Source organism: Cataglyphis hispanica, chromosome 12 (assembly GCF_021464435.1).
Source record: "Cataglyphis hispanica isolate Lineage 1 chromosome 12, ULB_Chis1_1.0, whole genome shotgun sequence".
NCBI lineage: Eukaryota > Metazoa > Arthropoda > Insecta > Hymenoptera > Formicidae > Cataglyphis > Cataglyphis hispanica.
Genome location: NC_065965.1, coordinates 1,899,066 through 1,919,886, shown reverse-complemented (window position 1 = coordinate 1,919,886; position 20,821 = coordinate 1,899,066). Strand labels below are relative to the sequence as shown.

Here is a 20,821-nt window from a genome sequence, read left to right as displayed (position 1 = left end):
TCCGCGCGATAGGAAACTTGTTGCGTGAGCGGACGTCGGGAATCCGCGATACAAGGATCGTTCGCGCAAGATAAAATACGACGGGCCTCGGGGAGACTGCGTTTCGTCACGCCGATATACAAAAGATTACAAAGAAGACTCTAGGGATTGTTTCTATGCGAATTGCTAAAAATCTCGCGATCTCTCTTCTCTTAATAAAAATATCAAAGACCTTTTATCAAAGACCTTCTATCAAAGATAGGACGAATTTTGTTATGTTTTTTGTAAAGACTGATTATGCGGATTGATTACATAAAAATTGGTCCTTTCAAAAATAATAGAATAACTACAAAAAATAGGTGTAAAGATAAATAGATGGGTAATAAAGATAATAGATAAGTAAATTAATTACTTTGTAAAATGCAATACGCAATTATTCTATGCATAACGCGCGACATTATTAAGGATGAAGGACACTTACTTAAATGTAGTCTCAGCGTGAGTTTTGACAGCAAATACATACGTACACGCAAAATTAGTGAAATTGTTCGCTATTCTTTATCACAAACATCACAAACGTCCGACAGATTGCTCCACAAAGTCAAAGAAATTTCTCTTTGGTTGGTCTCTGTCGAAACGCGAACGAGTTCAGAACGACGCGACATCCAATGGGAGAGGGTCGTCGATTTTCGTCGAAAGGAAGCTTTGTCATCTCTACTACTACGAGGTCTGCCCATATGTCGGCCCGAAGTGCACGCCAAAGTCCCCGATACCCTATCTCTCCCGGTCATTGTATGCAAATCCGTTTCATTCGTGGAATCGAACTGGCCTTTTTCTGATGTCTGACGCGATAATCGCGAGAACGATCGTCCGAGAACGAGACGGTATCCGGACGGTTTCGCCGCTGCGGGGCTTCTTCGGCAGATGCCGCGTCGCGACGCAAAATGTTGCATGCGTTTGTTAAAAAAAAATCCAATATGACCGCTCGTCTTTCAGCTTCAAATTTAATGTGCCCTGCACAAGGATAGCCTCTTCCGACTGTGCAATTTAATTTACTATTCTTTTCCCTTTCGACCGCCACATTTTTGCGCGCGTGATATATTCCGTTGCATTTATATCACACATGCGCGAGTATCGTTTTTATGAAAATATTTTCCGTTAATATTTCCAATCAATGCATACGCAATAAGATGCAATATTAAGTTGATTTTCTAAATGCGTTCGAAACATATTCGAGAAACGATTAATGCATAAGAAATCTGTTGGATCCGAACATACATCTTGATCTAGTCTAGCGCATTGCGATCAATTTATGTCTTGCGATGCGCTGTGAAAATCGCACCTTATTCTTCTTCATCGTTTAGATCAGGCTATCGATTCTGTCCGCTTACGAAGGTAAGATAACTCACTCGATCTATCGGTCGATAGATAACAACGGATGCTGCATAAAATCGCAAGCGGCCAGCGCGCGTAGAAAATGCGTCTCTCTACGTGGCTCTAAACGGTTTATCGTCCTATATGCGGGGGAAACGAGTTAGAGAGGAAAGCATGCGCGCTCAATCGAGCTATAACGAAACGGAATGTAAATTGCGGCTTCTATACAGACGCGCATACTCACTTTTCCTTCTCGCTGGCTTCCGGCAGTAAAAACTTGACGGCGACGAGTCGCTTGCCGAGGGTAGTCGTCGTTCCGTATTCCGGAATCCCTTCAGCTTCCGCCACGTATACCTTTATGTGCATAATTTGTTTGAATTGCGTTATGTATATGCATAAAAATGACCAGAATAAATTCAGGAACAGCCGAAATTCTCTGTAATTTGGCGTGATTTTGACGAACCTCGTCGTACGTGACTTTACATAAGCCGGCTTTTTGCCGACTTCGTTCATTGTTAATATTATATATTATCCGATTATACAAGTGAAAATAATAATAATAATTCTGCACGAAAGTGCAGTGATACGTGTACGCTTTCATCTAGCTTTCCAATTATACGGAGCAGACTGGGAGAATTTTTTTCAACATTAAAGATAATTACATACAACTTCGAGAAAATTGCATATAGATGAATATTTAACAAGAGATATTTAATATTCTTTTCTGCAGTTTCTAAATTTTTTGACATGTTATTTTTAATGAAATTATAGGATCTTTTTTATGACACAAAAAATTTTAATAAATAACTAAAATAAAAAGAAAAATTGATACTTTTGTTCTCACATTATTATAAATTTAACAAAAAAATTCGCGTTTTAAATAATTTTTTTTTTTTATCTCAGGATGATACAGAATAAACAAGTGTATTTCTCTCATTGAAAAATGATACTCGAAGATGCATTCCGTCAGGAAATTCCATCAAAATCTTAGCTATATCAGTCCATAGATTTTGTAGCGACAAGTAACATAAGAATAATCGGTCATCGTATGCACATTGCGTAATGCACCACGACTACTGCATCCTTCCGCAATATTACGCGTAAGAGATTCGACGATTTCCCACCGGACGAAGACGATTGATTTCGCATGTCGATCGAGTCGAGATCGACGTGTCCGATCTCGCGTGAACTCCGCACAATCGCGCGTGCATTGCGGATGCGTTCTGTCGCGCGGATTTCTGACGCGGCAACTGGCGAACTGCGCGAAATGAAGCGAACGTTTCGATGATCCTCCTCGTCATTAACGAATGCGTCGTCCGATGATGCTGGGGGGGAAAGAGAAGGGTGGTGCGGGAAACAAAGAGGAATTATTAGCCACTGTAACGCATCCTAAACTGATTATCCTCGACGACCCCTGACGCGACGAGGCGTCATTGTGTCGGGGAAGAATAACGCGTCCCAGGCACTTCGTTAATCGACGTATTGTTGCGCATCCGGCGCACGTTGAATCGTCCGGATGGCCAACAAACGGATTGATTTCGCGATCGTCGTCTCGACAGAGGAGGCAGCGATACGTTGCTGCATCGTGAATTTACGCGAAATAGACCATCGCATTTCAACTTGCTTCTATTCGCGTAAGCGCAATCGTGGTGACGTTGATAAATAATTTTAACAATGTAATAAATATTTTTGTTATATTTTATTAAAATAATTTTATGCAGCTCAAAGCGAGAGATAGATTAAATGCCGTTTAAAAACTTGACAAATTGACAATCATATTTTATATTTTTGTCTGTCCAAATAATTCTTAAAACAAACTAAAGAACAGTATTAATATGAACGCAGGAATTAATCGTTACATATTTTTGAAATTTTTAAAGCTCAAGTATCATTAGCAATTAATTGCAATTAATCAACGTATGCGTCGAGGCTCGTCGATACCAAACGATGCACGATCTTATTCAGAAACTCGTGACCAATTGGAAATATATACTTATTATTCACGAGTGTAATAACAATGTCATTACCGTTCCGAAAGCCCCTTCGGCGAGCTTGGAGAGCATGCGAAGGCGATGCCGTGGGAAGAGCGGTACGCTGGTCTGCTCCAGACGTCTCTTCAGGGCCGAGAGTACCTCCTGTTGAGTCGGCGACTGCAACACGAAAGCGCAAATGCATTGTGCGGTGTATCCGAACGATAATCAACGATCTATGATCACGCTAGTCGCGCTGGGGCGCATCGTGGGTATCGCAAGATCTACAACCGTCATTCGACGAACGGCTTTACCCCCCTTCGACGGCTTTACCTCGTCTTTCGCGAATTGTCGAGTGTACGAAGTAGAAAGAGAGCATTGTAGTACGACATACAAGTGTTCCATTGATCGTAAACTTATTGTCCGTAAAAGTCAACGGACTCGTAGAATGTTTAGATAAGACTCGATACATCTCGCGTTTTTTTTTATCAGAAAGAACCTCTTCCTAAAGATGAATGACGTAGAAAGAGATATTAAATAATCTATATTACTTGCGAATTTTTCGAATAATCGGAGTGCATAAAATGCAACGCGATTTACATTATTGATAATGTCTATACTGATTGTACAGTTAAGAGGATATATCTAAGTGATCGCAAAAGTCTCGTTCTAATACTTGATGCTACCATAAATGAGAGTGACATGAAAAGAAATAATGTCGAATGTACCGTGTATTTGTTGAGTGATCGTCGTTTTATGGATAACAGTGAATCCGCCGAGAAGGATGATTGGCGTTGCTACGAAGCGTCAAGGCCAGACGCGACACGCGGGGTGAAATGTTTTGACTGTTTCGAGTGGCCCTGTCGGATGTCAATCATGCGCAGACGTCTCGACGTAGACACGGGCACTTTCGAATCCGGAGCGTCCCGTTTCAAGCATTGTGCTCGGATCAATCTCGATTCACGCCGCGGAAACCGGTACACAAACCGCGGTACCAGATGTGTCTATCCGCGGGACACACGTGTATCCCGACGCATAGAAAAGACTCACTCGACGGTGAAGAAGCTGTTTGCATTCATGACTTTGAGGGAATCGATCGTGAAACAGGACGGCAAATGCTTAAATCAAGTATTCTTTCTTATATTTCCTTTTGTTTTTGACATAACCTGGTTTATAGTCGTACTGTCCATTGCCAGAGTCACATTTTAGCAAAGAAGATTTTCTCAAAAGTGTTTCCTTTTGTTATTTGCTTTGAATTTTGCACCGATATGAATTCAACCGATATTCGTGTAATTTTCTTATATGAGTATAAACTTGGTAATAATGCTGCAAAGCTGCACGCAATATAAACCAGGCGTTTGGGGAGAATACTGTGAACGATCGAAAAGTGCAGCGTTGGTTTGAAAAATTTCGGTCTGGTGATTTTTCCCTGCAAAATGAACCGCGTGGAAGACCCGAAACGTCTGTGAAAAATGATGCTCTGAAAGCATTGGTGGAAACGAATCCAACTGTTTCTTCAAGGGAACTTGCTGCCAGAATGGAAGTTGACCATACAACAATATTGCGACATCTTTCTGAAATTGGCAAGGTGAAAAAAATGGATAAGTGGATACCGCACGAACTAACCGAGCGAAATAAGCTGGATCGCTTGAACGTATGCTCATCATTGCTAACCCGATTTAATCGAGATCCATTTTTCGATCGGATCATTACTTGTGATGAAAAATGGGTTCTTTACGACAATAGGAAAAGGTATGCTCGGTGGCTTGATAGGGATGAGGCTTGTGCTCATACTCCACGGCCATCACTTCATCAACGGAAAATTTTAATCACAGTTTGGTGGAATGTGACTGGAGTAATACACTACTCATTCCTTCGAACTGGAATGACAATTACAGCCGAAAAGTATTGCCAGTACATTGAAGAAATGCATGAAAAATTGAAAATTATACGCCCATCACTTGTTAATCGGCATGGCCCAATATTTCTCCACGACAACGCTCGGCCGCATATATCGTACAAAACAATTGCGAAATTAAATGAATTAAAATATGAAATTTTGCAGCACCCACCTTATTCACCGGATCTTTCGCCAACCGACTTTCATTTATTTAAACATTTAGAACTGTTTTTACGGGCTAAACAGTACGAAAATGAAGACAGTCTGAAAAATGCCATATCAGAGTTCATTGATTCTAAAGATCAGAATTTCTTCAAGACAGGCATCTATGCATTAAAATCTCGTTGGGAAAAGTGTATTGAAGTAAATGGAGCATATTTTGATTAAATAAACAGCTTTTGGAAAAAGATATGCAGTTTAATATATTCACTTAAGAATCCGACATTTCATTCTCCAATAAATGTGTAGAACTTCGATCTTAGAAATTCTATTACGATAAAAATATTATCTAGTAAACAAAGTATATATTTTGAATGTGTTTAAATCATCTGTCGTATGACTATAACGTGCGACTCCATTCGTAAAAAAGTTCAGAGACAATAAAAATTGTCGCAAACTTTTAAAGCTTACTATCTTTTTTTTCTGGAGATATACTTTATTTATGTGAGTTTATTTGAGGTACTCTGTAAAATTAAACGCGTTAATAGGTAAACAACTTTGTATAAAATTTGTTTCTTTACGCATATCTCCGACGCGATGTCATTATGTTTATAAACTTTACTGTGTTCACATCGCACATCGTGAATCTTAAAACAAAAATTATCAATGCGTCATGAAATGTATGTACAAGCCGTATGTTTTCGCCGATACGTGATATTCGACATCGGGATGGATGGTCGTGAAATCAATTCCTATCGCGTAATATTTTTGTGATGCCGGCCGGATGCGTCTCGCTGCTGGAGGCGGGGTGATCGAAAACGTGATTACGCCACGCGCTTTCTCTCCGCAATTAACGGAGCGAACTGGCCCGCCGGACCGCGTAATGATGATACATTCCACGAGGGTTGTAGCGTTGATCCGCGAAAGGGTCCCCGTCGACGCGTCCTGTCGACGGGAGTCGGTTCGCAGGCAGGCCGACGACGATCGATCGATCGATCGATTTCATCGCGGACACCGCGTTGACTACGTCGCAGTTCCCGGCTTTATTTCCGGTGCGTGTCGGACGAACCGCGATAGCGATTTATTGTCTAAGCAGAGCGGGGCGGTTACACGCCGGCCGTTTTTGCATCGCCATTCGGTAGTTCGCTCCAATTATCTTTCTACGAGCTCCCGTGTCGTTCCTGCCACATAGATGATATCGCGGGAACCGATCGCGGAGATCGTCGCGTTAATTATTTCCGTTTTACGGTAACGTGATAGTGTGTAGTACAACTAGCATATAATAGAAATATTATTTTGATACGTCAATCACAGATACTAGAGGTTAAACCCATATAAAAATAATGTTTGTTTCAAAGAATGTTATAAATATTTACAAAAATACTGAAAAATATGGAAACATTCGTTTAATAGGACGAGTGGAAGAGATTTTAACATATTGAATTTCGAAAATATAAATACACAATAAAATATTTTTGATTCTAGATTAATTATAGAATCGAAAAAGTATTGGGAAAATCTATAAATGAGGCTCGCATAAAATATATCATATTTGCAAATATTTTTCTATTAATGAGTTTTAATTTCATCGAACATTTTTTATGCATTAGCAATAACTTGTACGTAAGTAATCATACGATACATGGAGAAAAATTTGCAGTAGAATTTACATAAAAAAATACATTCATTGTAAAGATGGAATATAATGATATTAGGATATTTATTAAATACTATAAAAATTGTAAATTATGCATTTGTTTGTGTGCATCAATACATATTTGCAAATAATTACAATACTCCTCGCTCTTGGTAAAATTTGATATTATATAATGTACATAATATTATTGAATAAAAATGCCACGTTTTCCCTTATATATTAATATGTTTCACGATTATAAAAATTATATCGTAATTTTTACTGCAATATTTTCTCCGTATAGAAAGCATAATAAACAATTTGATCACTATGATATCTCTATGATCTATTATACTTCCGAACATGAAAGATGCATAAATGCGAACGAATCTTTTGTAAAGAGCTCTCGCTGCACCGTACGGAATGTTTGCCGGTCTCCAGCTGATCGGTATCGCTATATATCAACGGTCGACGCGAAAAAAAAGCATCTGTCAGTATCGATCACGCGATTTTAAATTGACCGCGCGATCCCGTGATTCTTTTTATACCGATGGAGAACCCAGGGGATCGTCTCGCGTGTTTCATGTCGACCCGGAGGGGTTTCTACGCTCTTTTCCGCCCTCGTGCAGTGTTCTGGCATTCTGGATACGAGCTACGTTATACTGTACCCACGGGAGGTATATCCGCCCCAAATGTTCCGCACTCGTTCCATATTGATTTAAATTATTAATTGTGAATTTATCTCCGTCCAGGGCGCGGAGAGTTACGTTTAATGCCGCGACAACGACGCGCATTTTTTTTCTCGACTGTTTATTTATACAACGGCCAAGATTAGTCGGGGTCAGTTATGAAATTTTAATGTCGTTGCCTTTCTCTTTCGATTATTTTAGATTGCTATCATTCTTGCGATATGCATTGCGATTGTATACTTTATGTCAACTAAATAAAGATATAAAATATAATAAGAGATCATATTATGTTTAAAAGATATTTTTGTTATATCGTCTAAAATCAAAGACAAATAATTTTTAATTTGTATCGAAATTGATTGACATTGATATCGGAGGTTTAACAACTCATTAACTCTTTTTCGTTATTTTTACAACTTTCTATAGTCTTAATATTGATATTTAGAATGTTTGATAAAGATTTCCACCTCATTTTTAAAAGTTACAAATTCTTTTTATTTCAATTTACATCTAAGTCCTTCGGGTTTTTCTGACATATATTCATCGTGAATTAATATACAGATTAAATAATGCGGAATTAAATCCGTAAAGAGGTAAAAATGGGAATGCAAATGGCTCACCTTCTTGTCCTCTGTCTTCGTGGTCCGCGAGCTCTTGGAGAAGAGGCTATCCTGATCGCCGGTGGCGCTGGAGACGGTCGCCCCGCGGCCGGCGTCCTGATTGAGCAGAGGCACTGTGCCGAGTTCCGGTACCGCATAATCGTACGACGTGTCAACTGCACCGTTCGCGTACACCGCTGCGGATGATATAGCAAAGGAGGAGTGAGCGCAGAAGGGGATGGTGTATTGATTGCGGTCAGGGCGAATGCTTTGTTGCCGGGACGTATGTGGATGCACCGCCGTTGGCACAGGAGCCGCGGCGATTGAATGTGTGCGTTTTGGCATACGTGTAGGATGTGCGTATCCGCGTGTGTGCGTAATCGCGAATACGTGCCGTATAGATATTGGTGTAGGCGCGTTCGAGCGCCGCATACCTGAGTGATTGATGTTGGTGCCCTTGTTGTTCAGCATCATGTCTTTCATCTCCATAACGACGGTGCTGTAGCTGTAGTACGGCGCGTACTTTAGCGCCTGATACGGCTCTTGGTAGTCGTCCAGCTTCACGATATCCAGGAGACGATTGCCGAGATCGCGCGGCAAAGTCGGTAGCGAACCGCCCGCGTATCTGAAAAAAAAAAAAGAATTAATTCGAGGGAAGTATCGCATTGATTCGATCGCGATGTATATTCTTTTTGCTATCTAAAATGCGTGTCTATCATATATATTGTCGATTATTTATTCAATTATTTTGTCACTTATCCTGTCACTCGCGAATCATACAAATTACATTGTTTTATAAAAAGTAAATTATATTAATACAATTTATAATATTAAATATGGTTCGCGTATCATATGTGAAGAGAGAGAGAGAGAGAGAGAGACATATATACAAAATATACCGGTATAACTTTGATTTTGCGGATTACATGAATTTCTCGGTTTTTAGAAGCAGCATATTTTCAACTCGTGAATTTTAGCGTTACGTACGGAGCGCGCGGTCCATCAAAGACCCAGCGTAACATTCGCACGCCTACTTGAAGTTGCACGTTACACGTTCTCTTTTGGTACGAAGCTCGCAACTGCAATATCGGATTGCACAAAGCGAGCATAGAGCTCGGGGGGAAGGGAAAGGATCGATGTCGAAGCTCGTGCGGGATGCTTCCGAGTTACGAGGCGGCCGGAGGATCTTCTCTGGAGACATTCGTGCCGCACAAACTCGATATATTGCCCGAGGATGTCCGTTATTGGACGTTATTGGACGTTCGCTAACGAGCACGGTGGATGGAAAGTTTATTGGACGGCCGCTGCCATGCCGTCATCGTACTGAGCGCGTCCTGTGCGGACACAAACTTGGAAGAAATGAGGAATACGGGCTTGTGTACGGGTAATCGTGTATTATCATTAAGCGCGCTTCGCGATGTAAAAGCGAGTGTCCGATAACTTCCCTCCCAATGACCCTATATTTGCCTGTCTAGATATCAATAGTCGCGTAATAAACGGGAATGTCGATAGAAAATAATAATCATTCAAAATTGTTCAGTCACTGTCAATAATTGATAAATTTGATCATTGCAAAGTTATTAGATATTGATTTTAAGAGAAAGTTGGATGATTTTTAACGTTAAGGATTATTTTAAAATTATTCGGTTTTACTTTATATTTTAGCAATTAATTAATCTTTTAATAAACTACAAAAAGATTCTAAAAATCTCTTAAAAATTGAGAAATTGCGAGAAATTATGTTTCACTACTTTTACGTAGGTTTTTATTGGTATAATGTAAGACCGTGCATCAATTTTAGCAGCTGGCCTTTTATTTTTACATTAATTAGCAAGTGACAGGTAATACTCTCACCTTTCGTCGTCCTCCAGGGTATACGCCATCAAAGCCGCGCCTTTCTCGACGGTGGCGCAGGTAGAACCTAGATGCGAAGGGGCTTTACCGGTCATCGGGCTGGCGAAACACTTGCGTTGCCTGTGTCGCGAGACAATCAGAAATATCGCCACGGCGAGTGAAAGTATCACGGCGGTCAGCACGCCGATCACGACCGCCATATACGTGGGGTCGTCGTGTTTCGCCGTCGAAACCGGAAGCTCGCCCTCGGCAGCGCCGTTCTTCTCCACGAAGACGTCGCTCTGAATTGGTGATTCGGTTGTCGGTGCTTCCTCTGGCGTAAAGTTCCCGTGTGCTATATCTAAGTAAAAAGGAAAAGAATTTTACCTTGTTAGATTAATTATTCCTGTCGCGCGCGTCTGTTTCTAATCTTTAAAATTGAATTAAATTTTTTTGCTAATATAAATTGTTATATATATATATATATATATTCTCGAGAAATCCTCGAATATATTTATATCTTAATATTCCGAATGTATATGTATTCCGATTTTCTAAACATATTACTGAACAGAATATAAATGCCCAATGTAGCGTTTGGTGAAATTTGATACACTGTAATGCTTTGTAATATTATTCATAATTATCGTAGTATTACGCTTGCAATTAATTATTATTATTATTATATTTGGTATTATTATATTCGGTATCATCTCTGTTATATATTATTATAAGCTATGTGTTGCTCTGTGTGTATTATATTAGATTTTATCTCATTATTTATACATTCTTTGACGTAGATACATATTTCTATAACTATTATTAGAAAATAAATTTATTTTCTCTTTCCGCTGTTTGATTCATAATATAAATATTATTGACGCAAATTTGAAGAAACTTTTTGCACGCTTTTCTCATAGGAGAGTTTAATATCTGATATAGACGCACAGAGAGATTAACCTAATCGTGCATAAGATACACGCAAAGATCTGCCTTTGAGGGCTAAGCATAACAAAACTTATACGTGCGAGACAGACGCGCGAGAGCATATGTGGATCATATAATTAACCTATATGATACGCTTTGACGTACGACTTTACTAAGGATGCTGCGAGGATATAGAGAAGTTCGTTACGAGGAAAGGGTCGTTTGGTTCACTTCTCTCGTAAACGCGAGAGATAACGTTCCCTATTTATTATCATCGCGATATCGCATGAAAGAGACCGGGCGGAGCTTTCATCGTATAAACATATTATATTACGCTTTTGTCGATGGGCTGTTTTGTGGCACAAAAATTGCGTAATTAAACTCCCGCTGTTTGTTCTTTCGGAGCGTAATTATACGCGTCATTCTCGTGGTGTTTAATAATGCGCTTTAACGAAAAACGATATGATACGCTTTTCCGTTCTCTCGTCACAGCGGCAAAGGGATTACGTTTCATCTTGCTATAAATAATTACGAGATGAGGGAAATGCATTATCGATAAAGATTACTTTTAATGCGAAGAATACATTGTGTATCGCATGTGCTCATAACATATAATAATGTTTTTTAACCGTTTATTCGTATATTATCGTCGATTTTTCATTTTGCAAAATTAATATTTTGGACTTTGTGCAAGTGAAAAAAATCTCCTAATTTGTTTTTTCATTTAAAAATTGTAGTATTCTGAATTATTACTTTTCGACGCGTAGACGATTTTTAAATTCTATTTTCGTCAGAGTTGACGTGTTCCTATTTCGGCGAATACCACGGTGTCACCCATTCCTGTCATCGTACTTTACGCGCCCGGCCGGCAGAACAAGAAATAACATATATAGGAAGAAACTGAAACGGAAAAGAATCACGCACACGGGAGCAACGTGCACGGATTCAACGGCGCAGCTTCCTAGTTTTGCCGCTGAAACCTTTTTGTGTAGCACACTCGCGTATGGAATTCTCCAGCAAGTTCTTGTTTGAATTTTTTTCGCGCGCTACGCAAACTCCATTTCGTCGTTTTGCGCGCAGTAAAATAACTTCATTTTGATGCAATTTCTGCAAGATTGGGTCGGATTATCTTTCTAAAAACTCTGCTCTTCTATTTCGCAGAATTTTAGCATAATATATGATTCTCTTGCAAACTGCATATGTTGCAAAAGGAAATTAATTACGCTATTTAATGTTAAACGTACTATCATATAAACACGAATTCTATCAGGGTATATTTTATATTGACGTTCTGCATATTAGTAAATCAAATAAACATCCGATCGTGTCATGAACATCGGCAGTATAGTAGTTCTCTCACACCATTTCAGTTATAAAATGATTTAATATCTCGTATATGCAGCAGAAACTGGCATATTTTTAATTGATAACAACTAACAATTCATTAGCAATCAGGGAATAATTTCAAATGATGATATACATGCTGAATATGAGGAGAGAAATTACAGTTTGCTCTTGGGGGATGTTTACTCGATCGACTAATGAGCTCATAATTATCGAAGTTTGATTGGCAGTTTAGATAACTTGAAATCGATATCTTTCTCTTGATAAGAATTTGATATGAACCATTGTTGCTACAACTTTTGCATTTCCATACAATATGTTATATTTTATTAATTATTGGAATAAAATTTTATTATCAACTTACAAACTAATTAAGAAGATTTTAATATGAAAATCATATTTTTAAAGCAATTTTCGTTTAAAATGTATTATTGTTATAGCCGTTATAAGACTCAAAATTGAGAAAGAATCTGAATAAAAACGACTTTATAAACTTGATTTTTATATCAAAATTATTTTTTAATTATTTTTAGACACTAAAATTTTATTTCAATAATTAATTACTACGATTATAACATATTGTATGAAGAATGTAACATAATAAAAACTTTATATTAATTCAAGTTATTTAAACTGTCAATCAAAAGCATTGCCTAAACATTATTTTAAAACAATTTCAACAATTCATAAAGGCATTCTGCAGAAACGTCCGCTTCACGTTGCGGCGAGATTCTAATTTAAGAAAAACGCGACGAAACGCGTACTTATTTTCGCGAGAGGGAGAGGGGGAGATCTCTCTCGCGGGAAGAAATCTCGGGGGTCGGTTTCACGGAGAAGCGGCTGCGCTCACCCATCTTGAATTTTCCGCGAGAGTCGTTTTGGAATATCCAGCGCTGCGCGCGAGCAGGAATATAAATTTCTTCGGATGCAATCCCGACGTGTGCTTTGTATGAATCGTCGCGAGGAGCATTTCTCCGAAAGTCGGTCGAGGCAAGCGAGGTAACGCGCGCGAGAGAGGACCAGCCTAGGAAATCCGAAAGGAGAAATCACGACCGGTGAAGCTTCGTTGCCCGAGCACCTCTAGCCTCGGAGAACTATCCCGCGTGTGGCATTCCGTCGCGAAATTCCCAGCGGGGTTTATGCCGGGCGGAAACAAAGCTGTCATCGCATTTGATATTGGGTGGCTCGACGAGCATCATTCACATCGGCGGGACGAGCCATCCGTTCTCGACGCGATCCCGCACATGAAATCTGATATTAAACATTCTTTATGCCGGTGGGTGGCCGCCCGGGATTGAATCGGGAAAGGACTTTGCCTCGCGCAGAGGTTGCGCCGGTATCAGAATTACCACACCATCTCAATAGAATTGATTACGCGCGATATCGGTTATACTTGCAATGTAAAATAGATGATAAATCGTTGATTCGATAAGAAACAAGAATGTAAGAATAATCTGCTGTGGTTCTTGTACATTTATGCGAACGAAACTTATTCTATGAATATCGTGCGGTAAAATATTTCTCAAATGCGTGCTGTAATCGAAAGGATGTTTAGTGCCGGATAAAAATATTCTGTGGTATTCATATTTATCAAATCACATATATGATTGTAGGACTGTTCTCTTTTAAAAAGGATAATTAATATAATTTTTGAAAAAATAATTAGAACATTATTTCACACACATATACTATATCAAGTATAAAACGAGTATTATTTTACGAGATTTAAAAATGTAAAATATTTTCCTTATTTTTTATATCTTTATATAATAATCTTTATCTTAAATTGAAAAATGTTTTTATTATATTTATACCTTTTTGGGTTTAAAATGCAAGAAAATGTACTCGTATAAAAAAAGAAATATATGTATGCAACTTTCACAGCTCGATGAGGAAAGCAAATCTCCGCGATCGATATAATTTACGTCCAATTGGAATCGTTAGATGAAATTAGCATCGAATTATCCGGTAAGCGCGTCTCGAATAAATATTTTCAAAAGCATGCTGGAACCCGCGCGATACCGATTACCCGTTTAATTATAGCGTCACGTTGCGCCCTGCGATTATTTCGCATCAAAACAATAACAAAGAAAGAGAGAGGGAGGGAGAAAGCGAGACGTATTTCGACTGCATATACATTGCCTGGCGACGGAACCTAACCAGATTTATGATTGGATCAGGATGTTTGGTGACATGGGTGGGCTGTGAAACTTGGGCGAATTTTGCTCGTATAAATTATCGCCCGGGGATACGCAATGAAACGTCGTGCTTTCTTTTTCTTCGTTTCTTTAACGAAAAGAAGAGACGGTAACGAAATAAAAGTAAAAAACAGAGAGAGAGAGAGAGAAAAGGCCAGCAACTTCGTCACCGTCGTCGTCCTCGTCGTTGTCGTTGCTACTGCACATGTTCATCGCTCGCGTTTCTTTTGCCTCCCAGCTTAGTCGGGCGAGGATTCGACGACGACGAGGCACGTGGACGCCCCGACACGGTGCATGTGCAAATGTACGCGCGCGACTCGGATGCAGCTGACGCTCGACGTCAAATGCAACTAATGCTCATCTTGATCTCGCGCCGCCGGCATTTTAGTCGCCGCCTTTTAAGCTGATTTTCGGGATGAAAGTCGCACAGGCTTCGTTCCACTCGTGACCTCGTTGCCGATCCGGGGAAGCTAATCGGGGCCGGCGATCTCGTCGACGCGGGGATAAGCCCGATTGCTCGACGAGATCACCGTCGGTGTTCCGATCACATCAGATGTCACCGGCAATCGGTGCTCTTTGTTTTATTCCTGTGGATAACGCTGTGATGGTTTTAGTGAGCATTGTTTTCGGACCGCCGACGTGGATCGCATGGCGCATGCGATGGTTTACACGCTAAATAATCGCGCGTCGAGGCGAGATAATGTATGATTGTTAGTAGGTCAATAATTTCGAAAACTAGCCCGTGCACGAGTTAATCCTTGACCTGTGATATATTACTGCCGCGATATTGCTGCATCGCTCCATATTCCGCGCACACATATAGAGAATGTAGGGATATTCGTAATACTATTATTCGAGAAATGGCATTTCTAATTTAAAACTGGGTAAGCATTACAGATGCAACATACAAAGATAATAAAATAAAAACGTGAAAGTATCTGGGTGGAACCGCAGACCGATATTGAGATTAAAGGATTCCAAACAACTCGGATACTGTTCTCCAACAAATAATGCGATCGATAAGCCGAGCGATTGCACGAGCGTAATGAATTTGAACAGAGTCTGTTTAAAAATAAGCACACGATTGGCTCGGTAAGTCGTTATCGGTTATTTCGCGATACTTTGGTTACTACAAAGCCGCGCAAGAACGTCGAATAATTACGCGGTAATAATCCCCGTCCGATAAGGATAAATTAACTTCGCCAGGAGCGAACTGCCGCGACCCTTTACGCAGAGAGCGGTGTAGTCCATAAGGATAATATTAACGAGCCAAGTTTAAGTACATTTTTCGCGTCGCTCCCGCCTTTGTCAATTAATAATCGACTACCGGAAGAGAGAGAGAGAGAGAGAGAGAGAGAGAGAGAGAGAGAACATTTTAAGTTAGTCTGAGGGAATTCTTCCGATAACGCTCGAAGCACCAAGTCCTGGAAAAAGAACTCGTATATATCAAGAGAGAGAGAGAAAGAGACAGAAAGATAGATACACTATATTTGAAATATTTAAAAAATCGCTAATGTGAGCGATTGCTGGCAATGAATCATTTTTAACGAATGATTTGGTTAGGAGAAGCGGTCGCAGTATATATGTGTGTGTATGTGCGAGAGAGAGAGAGAGAGAGAGAGAGAGAGAGAGACGATGACTTCGATTTCACGAGGAAATCCATGGCCAGTCTCCTCGTATTTCTTTGTCCAATTATGTCTGTCGACGTTGGGGGCGGATGAGGATGGGATGGGGGTTGGGGAAATCCTTGCAGGACCTATGCGAAAAGGAAGAGGCCGCGAGAGGTGCATCCATTATCTTCTCTTCCGACTGCGTCCGGAGGTGCATCCATTATCCATCCTTCTCAGAGCGGAATCGGACGATCGCTCGCCGGTAAATTGCGAGAAAATATACGAACGACGGTCGATAAACTTTTAACGAGTTTCTTTTGTGCTGGGCGCGTCAGCCGCGCGGATATCTATAAGTCTCGAGGATTGCGGATCCGATTTGAAAGTCCTCGTCGATTCTTCCATAAAGAGGGTCACTCGTCAAACGCTCGGAAGATAAAATATTTGTAAGTTGAAATGAGAAACGAGATTTTTTTCTTTTTCACGAATTATATAATTACGGGGGAAGGGGGATTGCAGATTTAATTTTTATTGATGTAATTAGTAATTTTACTGTAATTTACAACTCTATATAAATTCGGATTATCTGCAAGAAATCTTGTTTTTTAAATGCGTATAAAAATAATAACTTTTTCATTATTATATTATTTCTCTACGTCATAAAAATACATCGTAATACAACTGCCACATCGTAAAATTTTTCAACGTAAAAGAAATTATAAAACCAGAATAAAATCACGGGAAAGCTTTGTGATTTTTAAATGAGAGGAGCAGATGTAGTACTACTACGGTATTGTACGTCTACATCTTCATAACGTCATTTCGCAGTTGTGCTGCGGGCATTCGTTTGAAATATCATAACGACATGCTACCGGAACCCTTCTCTCTCACTTCGCTACCATGTCATAGGTACGCCCCACGAGGAAACTCGAAATTCCACCCAGGAATACGATTTCCTCCCTCGCGGATACGAGAGTTGTAATTTGCAAACATCCGTCACAGAATGGTCATACTCGCGGGATGTATTGTTAGTCTGTATCATTTTTCTTCGTCTTCTGTTGCTCCCGTCCATCCCGAAGCCAGCCCTTTTCGAGCTCGTGTCCTTTCCGCAAATGAAGGGGGCGATTCGGCGCACACGATTTTCACGCGGTTCTATGCGAAAAAGATCCGTACGAAATTATCTGTCAAGGAAGTCTGGCTCTGGGGATGGTCAAAGGCAAAAGGGATGTTGTACGAAGGTGCTGTCCAAGCTAGGACGCGGCTAAATTGCTGAAACGAAGATTGAACGAGGCGCAATCACGATGGATCGCTGCATCGAACATGCAGGATTCGCGATGTTCGTCGTCACTTTATATAAGATGCATCGACGCAGCGTACTTTAAAATTTAGTTTAGTTACGAAACATTAATGTTTCTTCTTTCTTCCAGAATTATATCTGGAATTTCTTTTGTAATATTATGCAGTCAACAATAACTTATCATTTTTTAATTATCACAGCGTCAAGAAATAATTATGCAAAAATTGACATTTATAAAATATTCTCCATAATTGCACGTACATCATTAGTAACTGTACAAATCTTTCTTTGTACAGTAAATATCTCTTTATTCTTCGTTTCTTGCTTTAATCGACGGATCTTTTGCGCGGCATTCTCATCACATCGCTCGTTCACATCTACGCGAATCCGTCTTGAAAGATGCGTATTTCGATGGCATACATACAGTAATGCAGGAGGAAGACGAGCGTTATGAATGTACCAGGAACAGAGTTTCAGATTTCCTCGCGCGATTTATATGATCTCGTTGGTAAATCCGTTTGACAAACAACCTTCTATTCGCGAATATTTTGAACAAGAGCAGAATGCTCCCTTATAGGAGCTGTCTAGTTGCGCATTATTATCTACATGTAATAGAGCTCATAGTTATCTATGAGGATGTCTTGCCCAAAGGCATACAAGCAATTTCTTCCATGAAATGTTTCTGCGGGATTATTATCGACGGATATTTTGAACAATTCCCGGCCATTTCTCATCGCCGATCATTATCGATAATTTATCGACTTTCAATTATATAACCGTAACTCGAGAATATCGTATTTATGAGTTCTTCCGTTGCGAAATGTCGCGCAAAAAATGAAGATGACGATATTTGATTTAACGATCACTTTATGTTTATAAAAATATAAAGTTTGTAGCTATCATCAAATGCTTTTAACGATAGTTCGCGCACGAGTTTATGTGAAGTATAAATATTGATTACATGCGCGCGCGCGCACACACACAAATTCCTATATCTATGTAATCGTCGCACATTGCATTATTTATCATTATGTACATATAATTTGAATAAGTATCTTTTTGATTATGCGAAAAGCTCGCGATTTATAGAACAACACGATATGCCATACGTCTTAAAATCAATCGTCATAATTAAATTATCTTAATGATCGCGGTGATAATTGTTGAATAGTTGTTGATTTAATTTTGCATGTTAGCTTTATCTTTATTGTGATTTGCAATATATTTTACGGCGCCTGCGAAAGAGCCTGCGTTTTTGCATATATCCTTTGACGTAGAAAAAGAGCGGGGAACAGAAGGAAGCGAGTAAAGAGTTTCGTGCCCGCTTTATGATCTCGTCGCTACGTCGCTAAGTCCTCTCGGCAAACGACCCTTTGTACGTAAATACCTTGAATAAGAGCGAGGATGTTCTTATCTCCCATTAGTTCGTCGCGTAATTTCTCATTACAATGCGAAGATTACGGTTTCCTCAGAATTACTGAATTTTAGTCAACGAACCAGAAAATCTGTTCCTTCCTGCTTCAGTTAACGTTACTTCCGCTCGAAATACTGCACAGAATTATTAATATGATCTCTTTGAAGATTCATTATATACTTATATACATATATTAAAGATTCATTACCTATACATATAATGTGCATGTAATACGGGTGTGGTTTTCCTAATTAATGTAAAAATATTTCGAAAACTTGCGTTAAGAAATTTTTTTTTTAAATAATTACGATGGTAATTATCTCCTTTTTCAATATTGTATCAATTAATATTTCTAGTCGTAACTCATTTTTTAAAATGAAATCTACTTTCTCGTTCAAAATGGAAGATGCGTATAGAAGAGATGACAAGATATTTTTTTAATGATAAACCCTCGCATCGTTATTATTTTGCTCGGCTATATACAATATAATAAGATTAACAAGGAATTTTTTTTCTACGCGTGAATAGAGCGGAAAAAGCAGCAAAACTATGTCATCGAACGGTTCATCGTGTGATTCTTTATAATGGAGGTTTTCGACGATGTGAAAGTTACTGAAAGTTACCCTTAACATGGACGATGTACCGAACTTATCGAAAGTTTCGTATCGCCTATAACCGTTCGATGACTTGCTCACCTGCTTTTCTGTGCGTTTCTATGCGAAAGTCCTTCTTTTGGCAGGGGAGATTGAAGGGTGACTTTAAAGGATGAGGAATGATCGCGATCTTTCAGCTTTGTGTCGCGTTTCTCCTGCACGTTTCGCTATGTATCATAATACGTGACACTTTGAGCCCGTAGAATTACCATATGTCTCTTTATAAATCAGATACGAGGAGTGCTACGAAAATTTTCTTATCATCATATTTATATCGTTTTATTAAAATATCATTTGTGCGTCTTTTTAATATAAAAATATTTTTGTGCATTAGAAATTGATCAACAAATTTATTCATTCTTTCCCGCATGTTTTTTTTTTACACTAGAAAAGAAAATATTAATGATCTTTTTAACCAACATGATTTAATAAATTAATTATGAATATATATTTCATATATGAAATAAATGGCTTTTATCAAAATAATTGCAATTTTTTTTCAAAACTATTATTAGGAAGAAATGTTGATCAAAATATTATCAAAGTAAATAGAAGCGTTATTTGAATGGCATTAATCGATGATTATTACAAATCCGCTTAGTCATGATCGTTTGTTCCATTCGTTTACTCTGAGCGGAAGCTTTCTCTGCGTTTTCATGCAAAGCGTCTTACGATAAAACAGGGTGACACTTGAAAAGGGAGTATGACTGTGCAGTTTCGCAGTATAATTGCACGCTTGACCTAATTGTATGATTATGTTTTGTTTCTTGTACCTCTCAATCGATATAGATATATAAAATGCATGCAATTAAAGCATATGTATCCAAGTGTTTCAAAGATAAAAATATCACGTCTTGATTCCACACTCTAGAAACTATTCACGCTGTAATTTATTATGCAAGATGCTCCAGAAATGTCGCTTTTAATTATAATTTTGGATCAATAACAGCGTGACAACTTGGCTGAGATATAATTTACATGACGATATATATGTGTACTCAATAGTACGTGAGAGATCTTTATGCGATATTCTGTAATAATGTCGCTATTGCGCAAATAGACAACTGCGATATAATTTTGAAATTATGTTAGCTAACTGAATCGCATATGCAAATTTTAGATATAATATAAGGATTTTACGCGACACAATATTTACAGTACGTATAATATCGCTGACGCGTCCTTTCTTAAGCTCTCCTCTGATTATAAATCCTCTTTATTCGACATCGGCGTACTGTAAAC

The 20,821-nt window shown here is 39.0% G+C and overlaps 2 protein-coding genes across 5 annotated transcripts in view; one reads left to right on the top strand and one right to left on the bottom strand.

The window, feature by feature from the left end:
• Positions 1-20,821, top strand: part of LOC126853381 (uncharacterized) — a 372,343-nt gene that overhangs the window by 20,414 nt on the left and 331,108 nt on the right. The gene's annotated exons all lie outside the window — the stretch shown is intronic.
• The window catches only part of LOC126853358 (epithelial discoidin domain-containing receptor 1-like), a 127,796-nt gene that overhangs the window by 11,215 nt on the left and 95,760 nt on the right, over positions 1-20,821 (bottom strand). Inside the window, exons 8-12 of the mRNA XM_050599010.1 lie at positions 10,161-10,500; positions 8,741-8,931; positions 8,328-8,503; positions 3,381-3,503; positions 1,598-1,707 (exon numbers count right to left, since the gene is read on the bottom strand). Coding sequence (XP_050454967.1) covers positions 1,598-1,707; positions 3,381-3,503; positions 8,328-8,503; positions 8,741-8,931; positions 10,161-10,500 — 940 coding nt within the window. The remainder of the gene's footprint in view (positions 1-1,597; positions 1,708-3,380; positions 3,504-8,327; positions 8,504-8,740; positions 8,932-10,160; positions 10,501-20,821) is intronic.